This window comes from Falco cherrug, chromosome 3 (assembly GCF_023634085.1).
Source record: "Falco cherrug isolate bFalChe1 chromosome 3, bFalChe1.pri, whole genome shotgun sequence".
NCBI lineage: Eukaryota > Metazoa > Chordata > Aves > Falconiformes > Falconidae > Falco > Falco cherrug.
In genome coordinates this window covers 88,226,822-88,241,125 of record NC_073699.1, presented here as the reverse complement: position 1 = coordinate 88,241,125, position 14,304 = coordinate 88,226,822, and the positions used below count along the sequence as shown (strand labels likewise).

Below are 14,304 nucleotides of genomic sequence, written 5' to 3'. Positions count from 1 at the left end.
CATCACTGATTTTTCATTCCTGCAAGACTTCTTAAACCTGGCTTTGCCCTCTCAAATGGTTTGTACCCAGCCTGTGAAAATGTCAGGTGACAAGAATAGCAAATATCCATTTTCATGCTTATAAGTTCTTTCACTGATGAAAGACTCCAAAGTAATTTATTGAATAGGAACATAATTTACTGAGTAGGTATGTCCTTTTTAAAAGCACTGCTTTCTTTAATACCAGCTGTTGAAGACCAGTGTGTAGAAGAGTTTAACCACCTCAGACAAAACCATGAGATACAAAGATCTGTCAAGAACACTGACCCGTCCCCAAGAGCAGGAGGAGGACCAGCAATACCAATTTAACTGACATGAGGAGCACAATATCATGTTGGTCAGTCTCTCCCAGTGCAACGAGGACACTCAGGTATGTGTTCACTTACCGTTTCAGCTTTGCCACAATGTTGCAGTTGTGGAAATGAATCTGCAGGAAGGGTGAGGTAGGGTTTTGTTGAGTTTTTGATGGTTTTTCAGTCACTTTCCCTGGGCTCCTTGATGGTGGGAAGGCATAGGGGGAAGGGATCCTAAGATCTTGAGTGGTCCTCTGAGCTCTGTGTTGCGATGCTTACTAAGAGATTGCCAGGTCTAGTTGCCTGTGCGCAGTCCACACTGGCTTGTGACTTTGTGATCTCTGTCTGGCTGTTGTTTCACCCTGGAGTAAGCTGTTTGAGGCAGAGACTATTCTGGTTGTGCTCATGTAATGCTTAGCATGGTGCTGCCTTGGCATGTAACAAGGACTCCTGTGAGTAGTGACGCTGTAACTACTAGTGCTTGATGGCTTGAGTTTTATAAAGCTTTTGTTGAGCTTTTTCAATTAAAAAGCTGATTGTCGGGGCTTTAAAGAGGCTGACAAACACTGGAAGGTTTTATACTCTACCTGAAATTGTCTCACTCTCAAAACAGCGCTCGAGGTTGCTATGCGAATACAGAAGTTCTTCAGCTATTTATGAGTGGATTGACCAGACAGAGCCTCTGGATCCTGCCAGGCTGTTCAGGCTAATGTGTGTTCAGCTCCTTTTTGCTGCTGATTTTTCCCCGCTTTTCCCAACCGGGGAACTTCAGGGGAGTAGAGAGACCCGCCAGGAGCCTGCAGTCATGGCACAGCAGCTGAGACCAGAACAGGGCCAGAAGACACTGCAGGCAAGCCCTGACCCCCCACCCTCCCGAACCCCAAAGCAACCCCTGGGGAGCACTAGCAGCTGACATTTAGGGCGGCAGTTTGTACAGGATGGGTGTTATGACTCTGCTGGCTGGGACAGGGAGCAGTGGGATCCACCCAACAGAAGGCCCTGTCCTCTCTACGCTCTGCACCCACCGTGACTGACGCAGCTGCCCAGACAGAGCTCGGGTGGGAACGGGCAGCCACCCCGGTGCCCCGCTGCAGGCCGTGCCCGGCTCTTACGGCAGTACCAGCCAGCAGTGGTGAGCGCTCCCGTGGGAGATGTGCCCGGCTGGAGGAACTCCTCCACTCAGTGGCAGAGCACCGGGAGGAGGGGAGTAGGCTGAGGAGGATCAGGGAGTCGGGGTGGGGAACCAGACGACTGGAGCCGTGCCTGGCCTCCCTGGGACAGGCCTGTCAGGCAGCCAGGAGGCATGAGACAGAGGATTCCCTGTCCTCTCTCCACCGGGCAGAATGTGGTAACTCCAGGGAGAGAGGGCCACGGCGACAAGTTCCTGCCTGGGGCAGCTGGCATGTCTCCTCCTTAGGTGGAAAAAGTATGGATTGGAAACAAGGACAGGTGACATGGGAGGACTACAGGGAGCAGCCCTGTAGAAAGCTCTGGGCGTTTGGGTTGATGGCAATATGAGTTAACAGCATGCCCTGGCAGCTAAAACCATGTCCTGGGGCGCATCAAGCACAGCATAGCAAGCTGGTGGAGGGAGGTGATTGTCCCACCACTGTGCTCGTGTGGCCCCACCTCAAGTTCTATACGCAGTTTTGAGTGCCTCGGTAGAAGAAGGGCATAAACTATTAGAGTGTGTCCAGAGGAGGGTGGTGAAAACCCTCAGGGGCAAGACAGGAGGAGTAGCTGAGGCCAATTGGTTTCTTCAGTCTGGAGAAGGCTGAGGGGTGACCTCATCGCAGTCTGCAACTGCCTCAAGGGGGGCAGTGGAGGGGGAGGTGCTGATCTTCTCTCTCTGGTGACCACGACAGGACATGAGGGAATGAGATGAAGCCATGTCAGGGGAAGTTCAGATGGGACATTAAAAAAATGTTCTTCATTGAGAGGGTGATTGGTCACTGGATCAGGCTCCCCAGGGAATCGGTCACAGCACCAAGCCTGTCAAGAGTTCAAGGAGCGTCTGGATGATGCTCGTAGTCATATGGTTTAGTTTTAGGTAGTCCTGCAAGGAGCAGGGAGTGGGCCTTGATGATCCTTATGGGGCCCTTCCAGCTGGAGGTTTTCTAGGATTCTGCGATTCAAACCAAGGGATGGCAGTGTTTGCTTCTAGAAATTACTCTGCTGCGGAGATGGGAGCTGCTTGGAAATTCGGGCTGACTTGTGCTGGCTGATCAGGGCCGTGCAGCAAGGTAGGAAATGGCCCCTTCCTCTCCTTCCAGCCTGCATTCATGGGCTTCTGCGGGTCTGTTTGTAGGACTAGTTCCCTTTCGCCATCAGTACTGACTGAACCCTGTCTTGCTGTCAGCTTGCTACAGTCAGCGAAGCAAAAGCCCATCCTCAGACACCACCACCCCCCCCCCCCCCCCATTAATTACTTGCCTCTGTTGCTCTTTCTGCATCTCTTTCAGCTACTGTGCTACTGTGCTCCCAGCCCTCTCCCCAGGGGGTGGTGGCGGGGCTGTCCTTTGCTGTGTGCCATTGAGTGGGTGCCAGCTGCGCTGGGGTCAGCTGCCATTTGGAGGCTGAGGCTGAGGTAGAATGTAAGCTGCAGGATTTCCCCGCGTGTGTGACTTCCTCCTCCGTGGTGCTTTGCCCCAGCGCCTCACACGGGTCCCCCACTTTTGGCTGCGGGTGGGTGGCCCTTGTGCCACCCCAGGTGTTAGGTCAGGAAAGATGTTGCGCAAATGCCACTTTGCACCAGTGCAGCCTCCCAGGCCCAAAGAAAAGGAAGCAAATGCTGCCTGCTCAGGGCTGGGAGCTGGGGCAGCGGCTGCCCGCCACCCTTGGCCCTAGGATTTGGGCCACTGTCCTGCTGCAACTCCCCATCCATCACCACGGCCCTCCAGGGCTAGTTCCCTGCCGGGTGGCTGCCCCCTGCCCCTTTTCAGGATGCGAAGGGCTGCCCACTGCGTGGGACCCCAACTCAAGGGTGTGTGTCTGTGGTGTCACCACCTGGAAGATGGTCACATCCCATGTCCCCGTGAGCTCTGGGCTTATGAGTGTGTCGTGCAAGGTTGGAGCTGCTGGGGAGTGGGCAGTAGTGGGAGTCCGGGAGTGCATGAGGTCTCAGCTCTGCCGGGTGCCTACGTGGGGTGCAGGCAGCGTGCACGACAGGGCCTGATCCTGCAGGGCACAGCGGGGTTGGGGCTGCTCAGCAGGGCCTGCGACAGCCGCACAGAGGCAGTAACAGGTGGCCATTGGGCTCCCCTGTAAATACCCAATGGTAGCCCTCGGCAGTAGGTGGCATTACCTCCCTGCCAGCACTGAGGGCTGGCGTGGACATGGGCACAGTATACCCCCGCCCCCTGCCCCAGGGTGCGAGAGATGTTACTCCAGCTGCTGCGAAGCCTGCAGGGTGCAGGGACTGACTCCACTGGGGCAGGCTGGGGCTGACAGGAAGGTCCTAGTTTGCTGGTTGTTTCATCCTGGGTCGAGACTGGGAAGCGGGGCAAGCACTGGGGCAGGCCCCTCTCGCGCTGTTCCCAGCTACTCCAAGGCCACTGAGCTATTTTTTAATGGCTGTATTTAACTTGAACCATAGCTCAGGGGTGACCAGCTCTTCTTTCCTCACCCCTTCCTCAGCGTGCTTCAGCCAGCCCAGACTTGGCACCCTGCTCCCAGCCCGAGGAGGGACCCGGTGCTCCTGACTGGGGATGGCAGCCTCCCCCTCCTAGGCCAGAGGGTACGTCATGTCTCCTGAGCCAAGCAATGCCTTTCCGCACTTTTCCTCCTCTCTGGGCATCACCCTGCAGGAACAACAGCATCTGAGAGGCTTCTGTTTCTTGTCACTCTCCCCTGGCTGCCTTGTGACACTGGAAAGGAAGAAGCGGACTGCCCGGTCCTCCCCATCTCTTGGCACAGGGGACAGAGCTAACAAGCAGATACTGGGGAGGAGATGCATGGACAGAGAGAGGGGCTCAGTGTCATGCCTTGCAAGACCCAGCCCAGGGAAGTTCAGGGTTATTTCTTTACTCCTTTCACATCCTTTTGGCTTCTTTACTTTTAATTGTGCTGGGAGAAGACAGGGATGCAGGGCAGTCCCTGCCACTTAATCCCCACTTTACTTTGGTTGGGCTCTGCCTGGTGAGCTCCCCATGGTGAGGGCCCTGCTCTGCCAGGTGGGGTGAGGAAGGGAGGCTCTTGCTCATCGTAGTTTCACCCCAGCCAGCAACCTCACTCCCCCATGCTTCATAGCAGCTCTGTATGAGGTGCTATGAAGAAAGTTAACTCTATCCAGCCAAAACCAGCACAGCTGGGTCTTCTGTAGGTATTTGAAATAGCTCCTTCCCCAAGGAGGCAGTGTCCATGCTCTCTCCCTGATGCTGGTGAAAAATCAAGTTCATAGCCCAGGCTGAAAGTCAGATTTATTGCATTTTATGTTTTCACTTCTTTCTTAACATCAGGTCCAGTGAGAAAAGAGCACAGATGAGCTGGGTTTCGTCAAAAATGAACTAAATGCTGCACAGGCATCAAATTCTCTGAGCTGCTTATACCAGTTCTGAAGAAGTGCCTTCAGGGGAAGTCACAGATCAGATCTGTCAAGTAAAGCGCTAGAAATCAAATCAGGACAACTGAGCTCTCCACAAGGCAAGTTTAACCCTGTCAGCTGGCATTTGTAATCAGATAGACTGGTCTCTGGCTTTCCCCTTTCTTGTCAGTAGCAATGGCCCATGTGGTTAGTCAGTTTGGGTGTGAGCTGGTTTCTTTGGAAGCTCCTTATTAGTTACATTTGTTTCCTCCTGAAACGCTCCCAGGCCCTCCCGCGCAGAGGAATCCCACACCGTGGTAAGGAAGAGGAGTGGGAAAAGGCCAATATGCTGGCAAAGAAGGGACAAGACCCTCCCTGCCACCCACTGGAAGGGAAGGCCTGACAGCCCTGAGGCCCCAGTAGTGCTCTTGGTGATGGCATGAAGATGATGGATTTTGCTGGCTCAGCAGGTGACAGCCACTACCCTGGGAAGGGGTCAGAGCAACCAGGGCAGGAGCAGAGTCTGCAGCTGGGGACATACACCTCTCCCAGGCGTCACTGTTTGCTCTCCATCTGCGCTCCCTCCTCTGTTGCACCTGAACCCTGCAAGTGTCAGGTGAGTTTATCAAGTGTTTGTGAACTGTTTGGGTTTTTTTTTTTTTGTAGTAATGTTTTTAGAAATATTAATTAACCTTTGGGAAGCCGGTGAACATTATTTGTCTTGTACAGCTCAGGGACGAGGGGAGGCGGCAGCAGCGTTCAGCCAGTAGCAGGGAGCCAGCATTGCTGCCAGCCCCACAGGTGCAACCACAGCCAGGACACTCACGTTCCCTACAACCAACACAGGAACTCCAGCCACCAACTCTTACTGAAATGTTTATTAAGATCGAACTTCTGAACAACAGATTGGAACACAATGTTTTGTGGAGTAGAATATTTCTAAATTGATTTTTTTCTATACATAAATGAAAAAAAATCAAGATTATACAAAAAGAACAGAAAGTGCAGAACACAATAAAATAGTTCTCATGCAACAAACCTCTTCTTTTAACCTTAAAACAGAAAATAAGCTCAACAGTGTAGAAATAAAAATCATACATACATTATGCCATCTACGCACTCAAACATTCATCTGTGACATTACTTTTCTTTATCCCTTTTTCCTCATAAAACAACATTATGTGTTTAACACATGCTTATAAACATTGCTAAACTCAGCAAGAGCTATTATAGTGCCCCAACTTAATAAGTTGATAAAAAAGTAGTTGTCATATGGCCAGTTCACAAAGGAACTAAATATTCTTTTTTTTTCTTTTTTTTTTTTTCTGCTATGAGATGCCTATATATGCAGCTTTCTATTAATATGAGGCATTTAAAATAAGCTGGTCATTTGGCTACCAAAAGGGCTTAGTGTTCATGTTACATCAGAAAAATAAAAATTAATGTTGGGAACTGCCAATTTGTTGAGAGAAAAGTCTTTCTGGTTTTTGGGGCTATTTACTACAATTTAGCTGTCATTAAGGATTCAATAGGTGCAGACTAAATAAGGGGATGCCTAGTTCGGCTAAATGTTCCTAAAGCTTCACCCTCAACTTCAAAATTTAAGAAAAAATGTATTCAAATCGAACCGTGTTTGCTAAAGTTTCAGCAGGTCACAAGGGCATCAAAAGCCTTTTAATTTTAGCAGATGCTCTCTTCTAGGGGTGGAAGGTATTTGTCCCTCCTGGGCACCCATCATGGTCCGCTGTGCTTCCCGGGCGAGGGAAGGCAAGATTGAAAGACAGGTGAGCTGCAGGGCTGCTTGGGTTGAGGAACCAAATAAAAACCGTGTTTGGGGAGGTGAACTTAATTTAAATTACAGGAAAAACTGGAACATCTTAATGGGCAGACCTTTGCAGATATTAGTGCCACAGTAAGAAAAGGCAGTTGAGCCTTTTTGTTATTAAGACTATTTCCTAACTCACTGGGTTGCTGAGTCTTGAAACTCAAAATCAAAAAGCCAGTTGATATCTGAGCTTCTGCAGCTCACCTCTGCCAATGGCTTGTTCTGGATGCAACATGAGAAAGAGAAAACTTTGGGTAGCTCCACTTTTTAAAAATGACCATTTTTGATGCACTTTACAAACGTTCAGCTTTGTCATTTAAGGAAGAATAACAGCTAGAGAACTCTCTGTAACCATAAAGTTTCTGCAAAGAAAAATAAAATTTGGTATTTCTTCTACACAGTCATTAATAACATCTCTGTGCAACATTTGGTGTTCGTTACATTTATTTGGCCTATTAAAAGGAAAGAAGGACAAAACAGCTGCAAATAAAAACCAACTTCTCTTTCACAATAGATACTTCAGATGCCGAAGCTGCTACATGTGCTTGGAATATCATGCAGGAGTTTACTTATTATTTAAATAGGATACATATTTATAGCTGAGCTCGTCTCGCATCAGACAAGGATGAAGGAAATCTGGAAGAACTCAGTTGAAAATGTTGAGTACAGTGATGACAAGCACACAACCACCAAAAGAGATTTTGGCCCGAGCAGTGTGTATATAAATGTATACACACACAGATACATTGACACACGCACACGCACCTAAAAAAACCCAACTCTCAGTGACTGAACTATGATTTGTCGCAGGGACTGAACAACGGAGTGTTGTGCAACCCGGCTACGTGTATATGCAGAGTTACTGAAACCATGAGCGAGCACTGAAAACGAACGCTGACCCCTGTGACGTGCCTCCGGGAAGGCAGTGCCCCTCAGCTCCCCTCCCGCCCAGACATGGAAGGAGCTCTTGCAGGAACAAACTGTGAATTTCTCCACCTTTATTTGTAAATGTAACCTCAACCTGCGTGGCTGCAAGACCCTACTAGCAGCCATGCAAATCCTGCCTTTAATGGTGAATGCTGGAGGAAGACCAAGCTCGCCACAAACCGAGGGCGGGTGAATGTGTTTCTAATGATAGAGGTGAGGTTTTAATGAGGTACCTGGCAATAATCACTGTTGTTGCCACTGTCATTCCAAGTGCGGAGGGGGGGATTCAGATCAGATGGGGGAGGACTAAGAAGGGCTCAGCCCTTGCTTCATGCCTCTGTGGAAAACTTCACGCAAGCCTGTTTCATCACGGGGCCTGCATGCCAGCATCGGCACTGGCAAGAAAACTGGGACGCTAAATCTGCAGCTGCCTCCTTTTCAGCCTGCCGTGCCGGGAATATTTCATAGTCTAGAACAAGGCTCCAAGTGAAAAGGGAGAAGGACATTGTGTGTTTCAAGGAGCACTAACCTCCATTGGATTTACTGGCTTCCTCCCTTCTGATGATGAACAATCCACATCTTTCCATAACTGCTTACTGCCAGTGCTAGCAAACGACCAGATTCATGCTATTAAAAGGCTATTTAGGTAATAAATCTCTATGAAAGTCATCTAACCAGCAGGAAGAGAAACATTCCTAAGAAATTATTGCTTCTGGAGTCTGAAACTGCCATCCACAAACAGTGCAGATCTGATCAGACTCTTGCAATAACCCAAGGGTGCAAAAATCCATGCTACACCTTTCTGAGTGGTTAAAGAGAGCTTCTCTGCTCTCATGCGAAATATTTCTAGATGTGCAGCTTACTGACTACAGCACTCAAGAATCTGAGCACTAACAGTGTCTCATGTCCGAGGTGTTAGACATCACCAGAAGGACTGCAGCAGAATATGGTAATATTACTTACAGTATAGAGCAACACAGAATGAAACCACTAAACCTGAAGCCTACTGTAGGAAAGGTCCAAAAAGACGGAGCATGCAGGATGAATTGGACTATACAGTAATACCGACAAACAAAAAATGATACTTACTGTCATAAGGAGTAAAAAAAAAAAAAAAAACCACCCTCCTTCAAATCTCTCTTCCCACAACTTCTGCAATAAACACATAAAATCATACTACTTCACCTTTTAATTGTGACCATAAAAAAAAAAAAAAAAATCATCATTTCTGTAGCAAAAGGTAAGGAACACACAAAAAATAAATCATTGCCTGCTCTACCCTGAGAAGTGCCAGGACTAGAAAGAAAACTCTCTAATTCAAGGAAAAGCATTACTACGAAAGACCTCGGGAGCCCTCACCAGCAAGCACAGTGAAGCCAGTGTGGTGGTTTCACAGGCCAGCCAAGGTACCGGAGGAGATACTTTGGCTGGTGCTCCCCCAAGTTAAATCTTCTGGCAATACTACAAATACTTCAGTGTGTTTACAATGAAGAATTATTTCCTTCAGCTTTTACAGGGGAGTGAAATAGAGCTTCCTGCTGCAAGGCAGTGTGCACATTCATGTGTTACACACAGTAATTAAACAGCCCCATAAACAACTCCAAATACATATCTGAACGTCCCATTCTTAGAAACGAGGCTATGCCAAGTGCTGGCTGGGACAGAATTGGGCCTGCCTTGCCTTTGAAAACCTCTGGGTTCAAAATGTCCTTCCTCCCTCCTCACCCTTCCCCTGACTGAAAAAAGCTCAGTGTGTGTGAGCTCATACCCCAAACAGTTTCACATCCCCTCTTCTGGGTGTGAAACGAGAGGGAGCTTCAACTCCTCCCTGCAGCTAGAATCAGGGGTCCTCAAACTGTTTAACCAGGGGGCCGGTGCGCGGATGCAGTGGCAGGCAGCCATCTGCGGCTGCTTGGTTCCCCCCCCAACCCCGGCGGGGGGGGGCAGGGGGGTCTGTAAATACTGGGTGCCAGATTGAGGACTCTGGGGGGCCGTATCCAGCCCGCAGGCCATAGTTTAAGGACCCCTGAGCTAGATCTTGGTCAGCTCGATGGTGCTGTGAAAGAAATCTTGGCTTACAAAGGTGCAGTGTGAAGTAGTGGTGCTTTGAAACCACACCGATCCATGAAACTCGTGGGGAAAAGGCTAAAGCTGGCACCAGTCAGAAGATGCAGATTTTTTAAACTGTAGAAGAACCTTTCCAGGAACAGATTAAAATAAGGAATACTTGACAGCGTTCATTTAACCAAAAGAAGAATCTTCAAGGAGCTTCAAAAATAAAATATTAAAGCCACTTTAAAATGTCTAACTCAGTGTGCATTTTACATGAATGCCAGTTATAGGGTGAAATACAACACTCATCTCTGTTGTACATGAACATCACTAGAATATATTAAATGTAACTGAGATGATAAAATTCACGGCAGAAGTTCAGTTAAAGTTTCCTACAACTGATTTCTTCAGTAAGGTCTCATATTCTTCAGTAGTATTATTCCCCTGTCTGAACACAGTTCACAGTATGTGTTCTAAATAAAAAAATATTCACCTCAAAGAAAAAAAGACTTTCTCAAGACACATGAAACTAAAACCCCTAAGTCCTGTGCGATTACGTGTACTTTAGTGCTCGGTGATTTCACCAGCCTAAAAACAACATTGTCACCCTTGATAGCACAGGGCATCGGCACTGACTGAAAGCCTTCAGCTAAGAAACCCACGTACGCCACCAAAATTTGTCAACGATGCTGGCCAAGACTGCGCGTTAACTTCAAATATACCAAAACATACATTTCTTAAATACATTGACAATTCAAGTAATTTATTAAAAACTGCTTTTCATTTTGAAATATATATTCTTCTTTTGAATGACTATATTGCAGCATGATTTACACATGCATTTTAAAGTACTGTAGTATGAGAAGTCTGAGGCAGCAGAAATCTTACAACGAGCTGTGATTTGTCTGTTCAGCAGACGGACTGACTGCAGCCCGGAGGCCCATGCGAAAATGAGTAAATAGCATCACAAACACTTCTTATAAGACAACAAACAGAAGTTCAGTTTCTAAAGTTGCTTTAAATGACTGCTGGATCTCTGAGCTTTGGCTGCCCGTGGACTGGGGCGCATTGCTAGCGATCCAAATGCTGTTTTAAATCAGATTAGCACAACTCTTTCAAGCTCTTCACAGAAAAATGTCTTTACACTGCAGCTATATCCTGAATCAAGGAAGGGGGCATGGAGGTTGCGCTGACGACATCAGTACAGCAGCTCAGAAGAGCTCCAGCCTGCAATTCCTCCAACACGGGGACTGGAACAGCAACACATGCTAGTGGATTGAATTTTAAGGCCTAAATACTGTTTCTGACACAGCTTTTCATACACCCAGACTATGCCATAAAGTGACGGAGGTAGGCCTTTGGTTCACCTTGTTGTACTGACACTGTGTCTTTACCTTGGCTGCTGTGTTCTCAGCCAGGAGGTTAAAGGATCATAAAAAGTGCAATTAATCAATTACTTTCCCTACAAAAGAGAATCCGCACGCCCCCTTCCCATGAAGCTGACCCCAGAGACACCCTTTCTCTATGGCAGCTTCATCCAGAGATGACCAGGTTTAAAATGCCAAGAAAACCCTCAAGTTCACCAGCACGAAAAACACCAGGCTAAAAACTGTCACAGCGTATTCCAACGACATTCTTGAAGTGCAGCACTTGTGATAAAAACCTGTGAGTGCTGGTCACCTCTCCCAGCTGCTGCTCCTTCCCTCTACAGTTCACATCACCTATGTCACCCTCTCTTGACAAGCAGCAGACTTGGGAGTAGCTGTTGAACAGTGTGACTGAAAGGATTCACGGCAGTTTCTTAGAAACCGCACTAATTGCTTTTGTTTTTCTTGAAAATAATTGTAAATAAAACTATTCTGTAGTAATTGCACTAACAAAAACATGAAGTCTAAAATTAATGCTAAAAAACTGTAGCTGTCAGACCAATAATATCATGCTTAAGAAAAAATTGATCAAGATGTCTAAGCGTTTGATTCGGCTATTACACTAGTGAAATCTGAAATGTTCAGACAAAAAAACAGCAAGAGACTGTAAGTCAAGATAGCTTCCATTTTCAGTTTAAAACCAGCCGAAAACTTACTTTTTCTAACTGCTAATTGAATACACTGTGAGTCTCATGCAGATTAATAAAACTTATTTGCAATCTAAATGTATTCTTAATAAAAAAGTGTTCAGAAATGACGTTTCTAAGTTGTAGAGAAAGCAATTAGCATCATAGCTACCTGTTCAAATCTATATTAAGGACTACAGGATTTCATTTACATTTTTGCATGAAACTGCCTTTTCTTTTGCAATTTCAGCTACAAGTAGTGAAGACCCTAATTTTTTTTTCCTGGGGGAAAAAAAAAGTTCTTGATCCTGCACCTGCACTCCCTGGAATGTGAGTGAACAATAAGCGATGGTCTCACACAGCTGATTCACTCTCCAGCTCCGATGTGGCAGCTCCTTTGCGTGTGAGCTTCAGCACAGTTGGCTTCTCTGCACTCATGCCGTTGCCCTCGGCTGTCTCCGGAGGACCTAATCCTTTCTGTTCTTCCTTTGGCTCTTCATTGACTTCGGGGTATATCACCAAGAAGGTAGCTGTCAAAAACCCCAGGAAGGATCCCACTGAAGCCACCATGGGAATGACACTGACTGTGCCAACCGCATCTACCACACCACCAAGCGCAGAGGCCACGAGGATCTGAGAGATGTAAACCTGGCATGACAGAATAGCACAGTCTATGCCAAATCCTCGCTTTGAGTTCCCAGGGCTATGGTGAATGTACTGGAAAAAGACAAACATGTTAGGAGGCAAAACAATGGATTAAATCAAATGGTTAAACATTAGCATCTTCCTCAAATTTCTCTGCGATGTGGTGGACTTCATGCCATCCTTGTGCATCATGCAGGCTATACAAGCCCAAAGAGCCTTCTCACCTACTTATCAAGCACATTCTCATCTTGCACCATGAGACAGACATTTAGTGGGGTACTCCTAGTGTCAACTGGCTCCAAGATCAGGTTTTGTAGAAAAAAATTACATGAAAGAGTTGGTGGAAATTATAAAAAGGAATCCCCATCCCCATCCCAATGCAGAAACATGTTAAAATCAACAATCCTCCTGTAATTTGTAATCCAAATGGAACAGTGCTGAAAGATGGAAAGTAAATCTGTCCTTTTTTCCAGCAGAATCAGTTTGCCTTACATCTCCCCAAACTGATAGTTGACTCACGTCAATATCTAAGACTCTGAAAAACCTGAGTAATGCTAACATAACACATCTGAAACAGTATAACTACTAGGTATATAATAAATAGTGCAATAATTATTTCATCTCTCTTCATCCTACCACGTCCACCCAAATCCTTTTATACCTCAGCACATGGTAATCATGACCCCACCGAGCCAACCTGAAGCTTGGTACTACCAGCAGATTTAAGTAGCAGCTCTTGCTATTTACTATCAAGGATGAATTTCTGCTTTGGCCCACATCCCAACAAAGCATATACCTCAAATAATGGGGTTTAATAAATCCATTTTGCCACTGTGATCTTCAGTGAAATGTGAAGGCTCTGCTTTGATTAAAATACCCAAAATATTCTACGTACCTGTTTAATATCGTGGTATTGTCCCAAAAGCGCATAGGGACAGTAGGAGATACTCATGGAGACTATTCCCATAGTGCTGATCATTATCATAGTGACATACACGTTGGGGAACATAGCCATCACCGCAGTGCCAAGAGAAAAACCCAGCGTGCCCAGGATGTAGATCACTTTTATACTAAGGTCATAGTTGTCCAAATATTTCTGCAACAAAGCTGCAGAGATGAAGAATGAAACATAAATGTCAGTTTACTCGACAAAGTTTTATGGTATTGATGTGGCCGTGATGGCTCGCTATGCTGTTTAGGGCTTGGATGCTCACCGAGTATTTGGCTTGTCTTGGCAGAATAGCTCAGCTGTCATTGGGAAAGAAACGCGTTGCGGCTACAGAAACTGGGGAGCAATTGAGCTCAGAGACTTGCCTAAACCATGCTACAAGTCTGAGGCAGAACAAAATGCATTGAGACTCAAACCTATCATGGTCCACTCGGTCCATTCAGTAATTTTACCTATTCGTTAACTTTGTCAATGCAGGTACACACCGAGCACAGAGGCCGTTCTGTTTCTAACGCAAGCACATTCGCTAAACAAAGTGATCAGGTAACTGATGTTCACAGACCCATTTCAGTTTGCGTTCAGAAACAAGCTGCCCACCTGAACTTCAACTTGGCATGTCTCAACAAAGAGGCAGTCCCCACGATACTGATCTGTACAGATATGCCTGCGCACGTACTGCAGAAGGCAGAATTTGGCAGAATTTACATTTGGCAAAAGTTCTCAATTTCAGAGTCTGTATTCCAAGCCTAAATTGTCTGTAGTTGCTTTATCTGTTGATTAGAGAACATGAAAGACTTTCAGAAATACATATTTATAATTCTGATTTTAAAAAGTCTTTGCAAAACCTTCTTACATATGCTTCAATTTTCTAACAAGCATAATTTTAGTTTCCTGATGACTAACCAAATGCCATTAATATCCTTTGATAAAATGTTGTGCTTTATGCCACTTAACTGATCTGTTCTTATTTCCACCCCTACATTTGGAGGGATTTTTTAA

At 46.4% G+C, this 14,304-nt stretch overlaps 1 protein-coding gene across 6 annotated transcripts in view; it reads right to left on the bottom strand.

Annotated features, from left to right (window-relative positions):
• Positions 1–5,717: 5,717 nt before the first annotated feature.
• SLC45A4 (solute carrier family 45 member 4) overlaps positions 5,718–14,304 on the bottom strand; it is a 90,345-nt gene continuing 81,758 nt past the window's right edge. For all 6 annotated transcript variants that reach the window (XM_027806084.2, XM_055703769.1, XM_005431840.4 and 3 more), the window contains 2 exons: positions 13,252–13,463; positions 5,718–12,428 (listed from right to left, as the gene is read on the bottom strand). In XM_027806084.2, the coding sequence (XP_027661885.1) occupies positions 12,066–12,428; positions 13,252–13,463 (575 nt within the window). In that variant the 3' untranslated portion in view covers positions 5,718–12,065. The remainder of the gene's footprint in view (positions 12,429–13,251; positions 13,464–14,304) is intronic.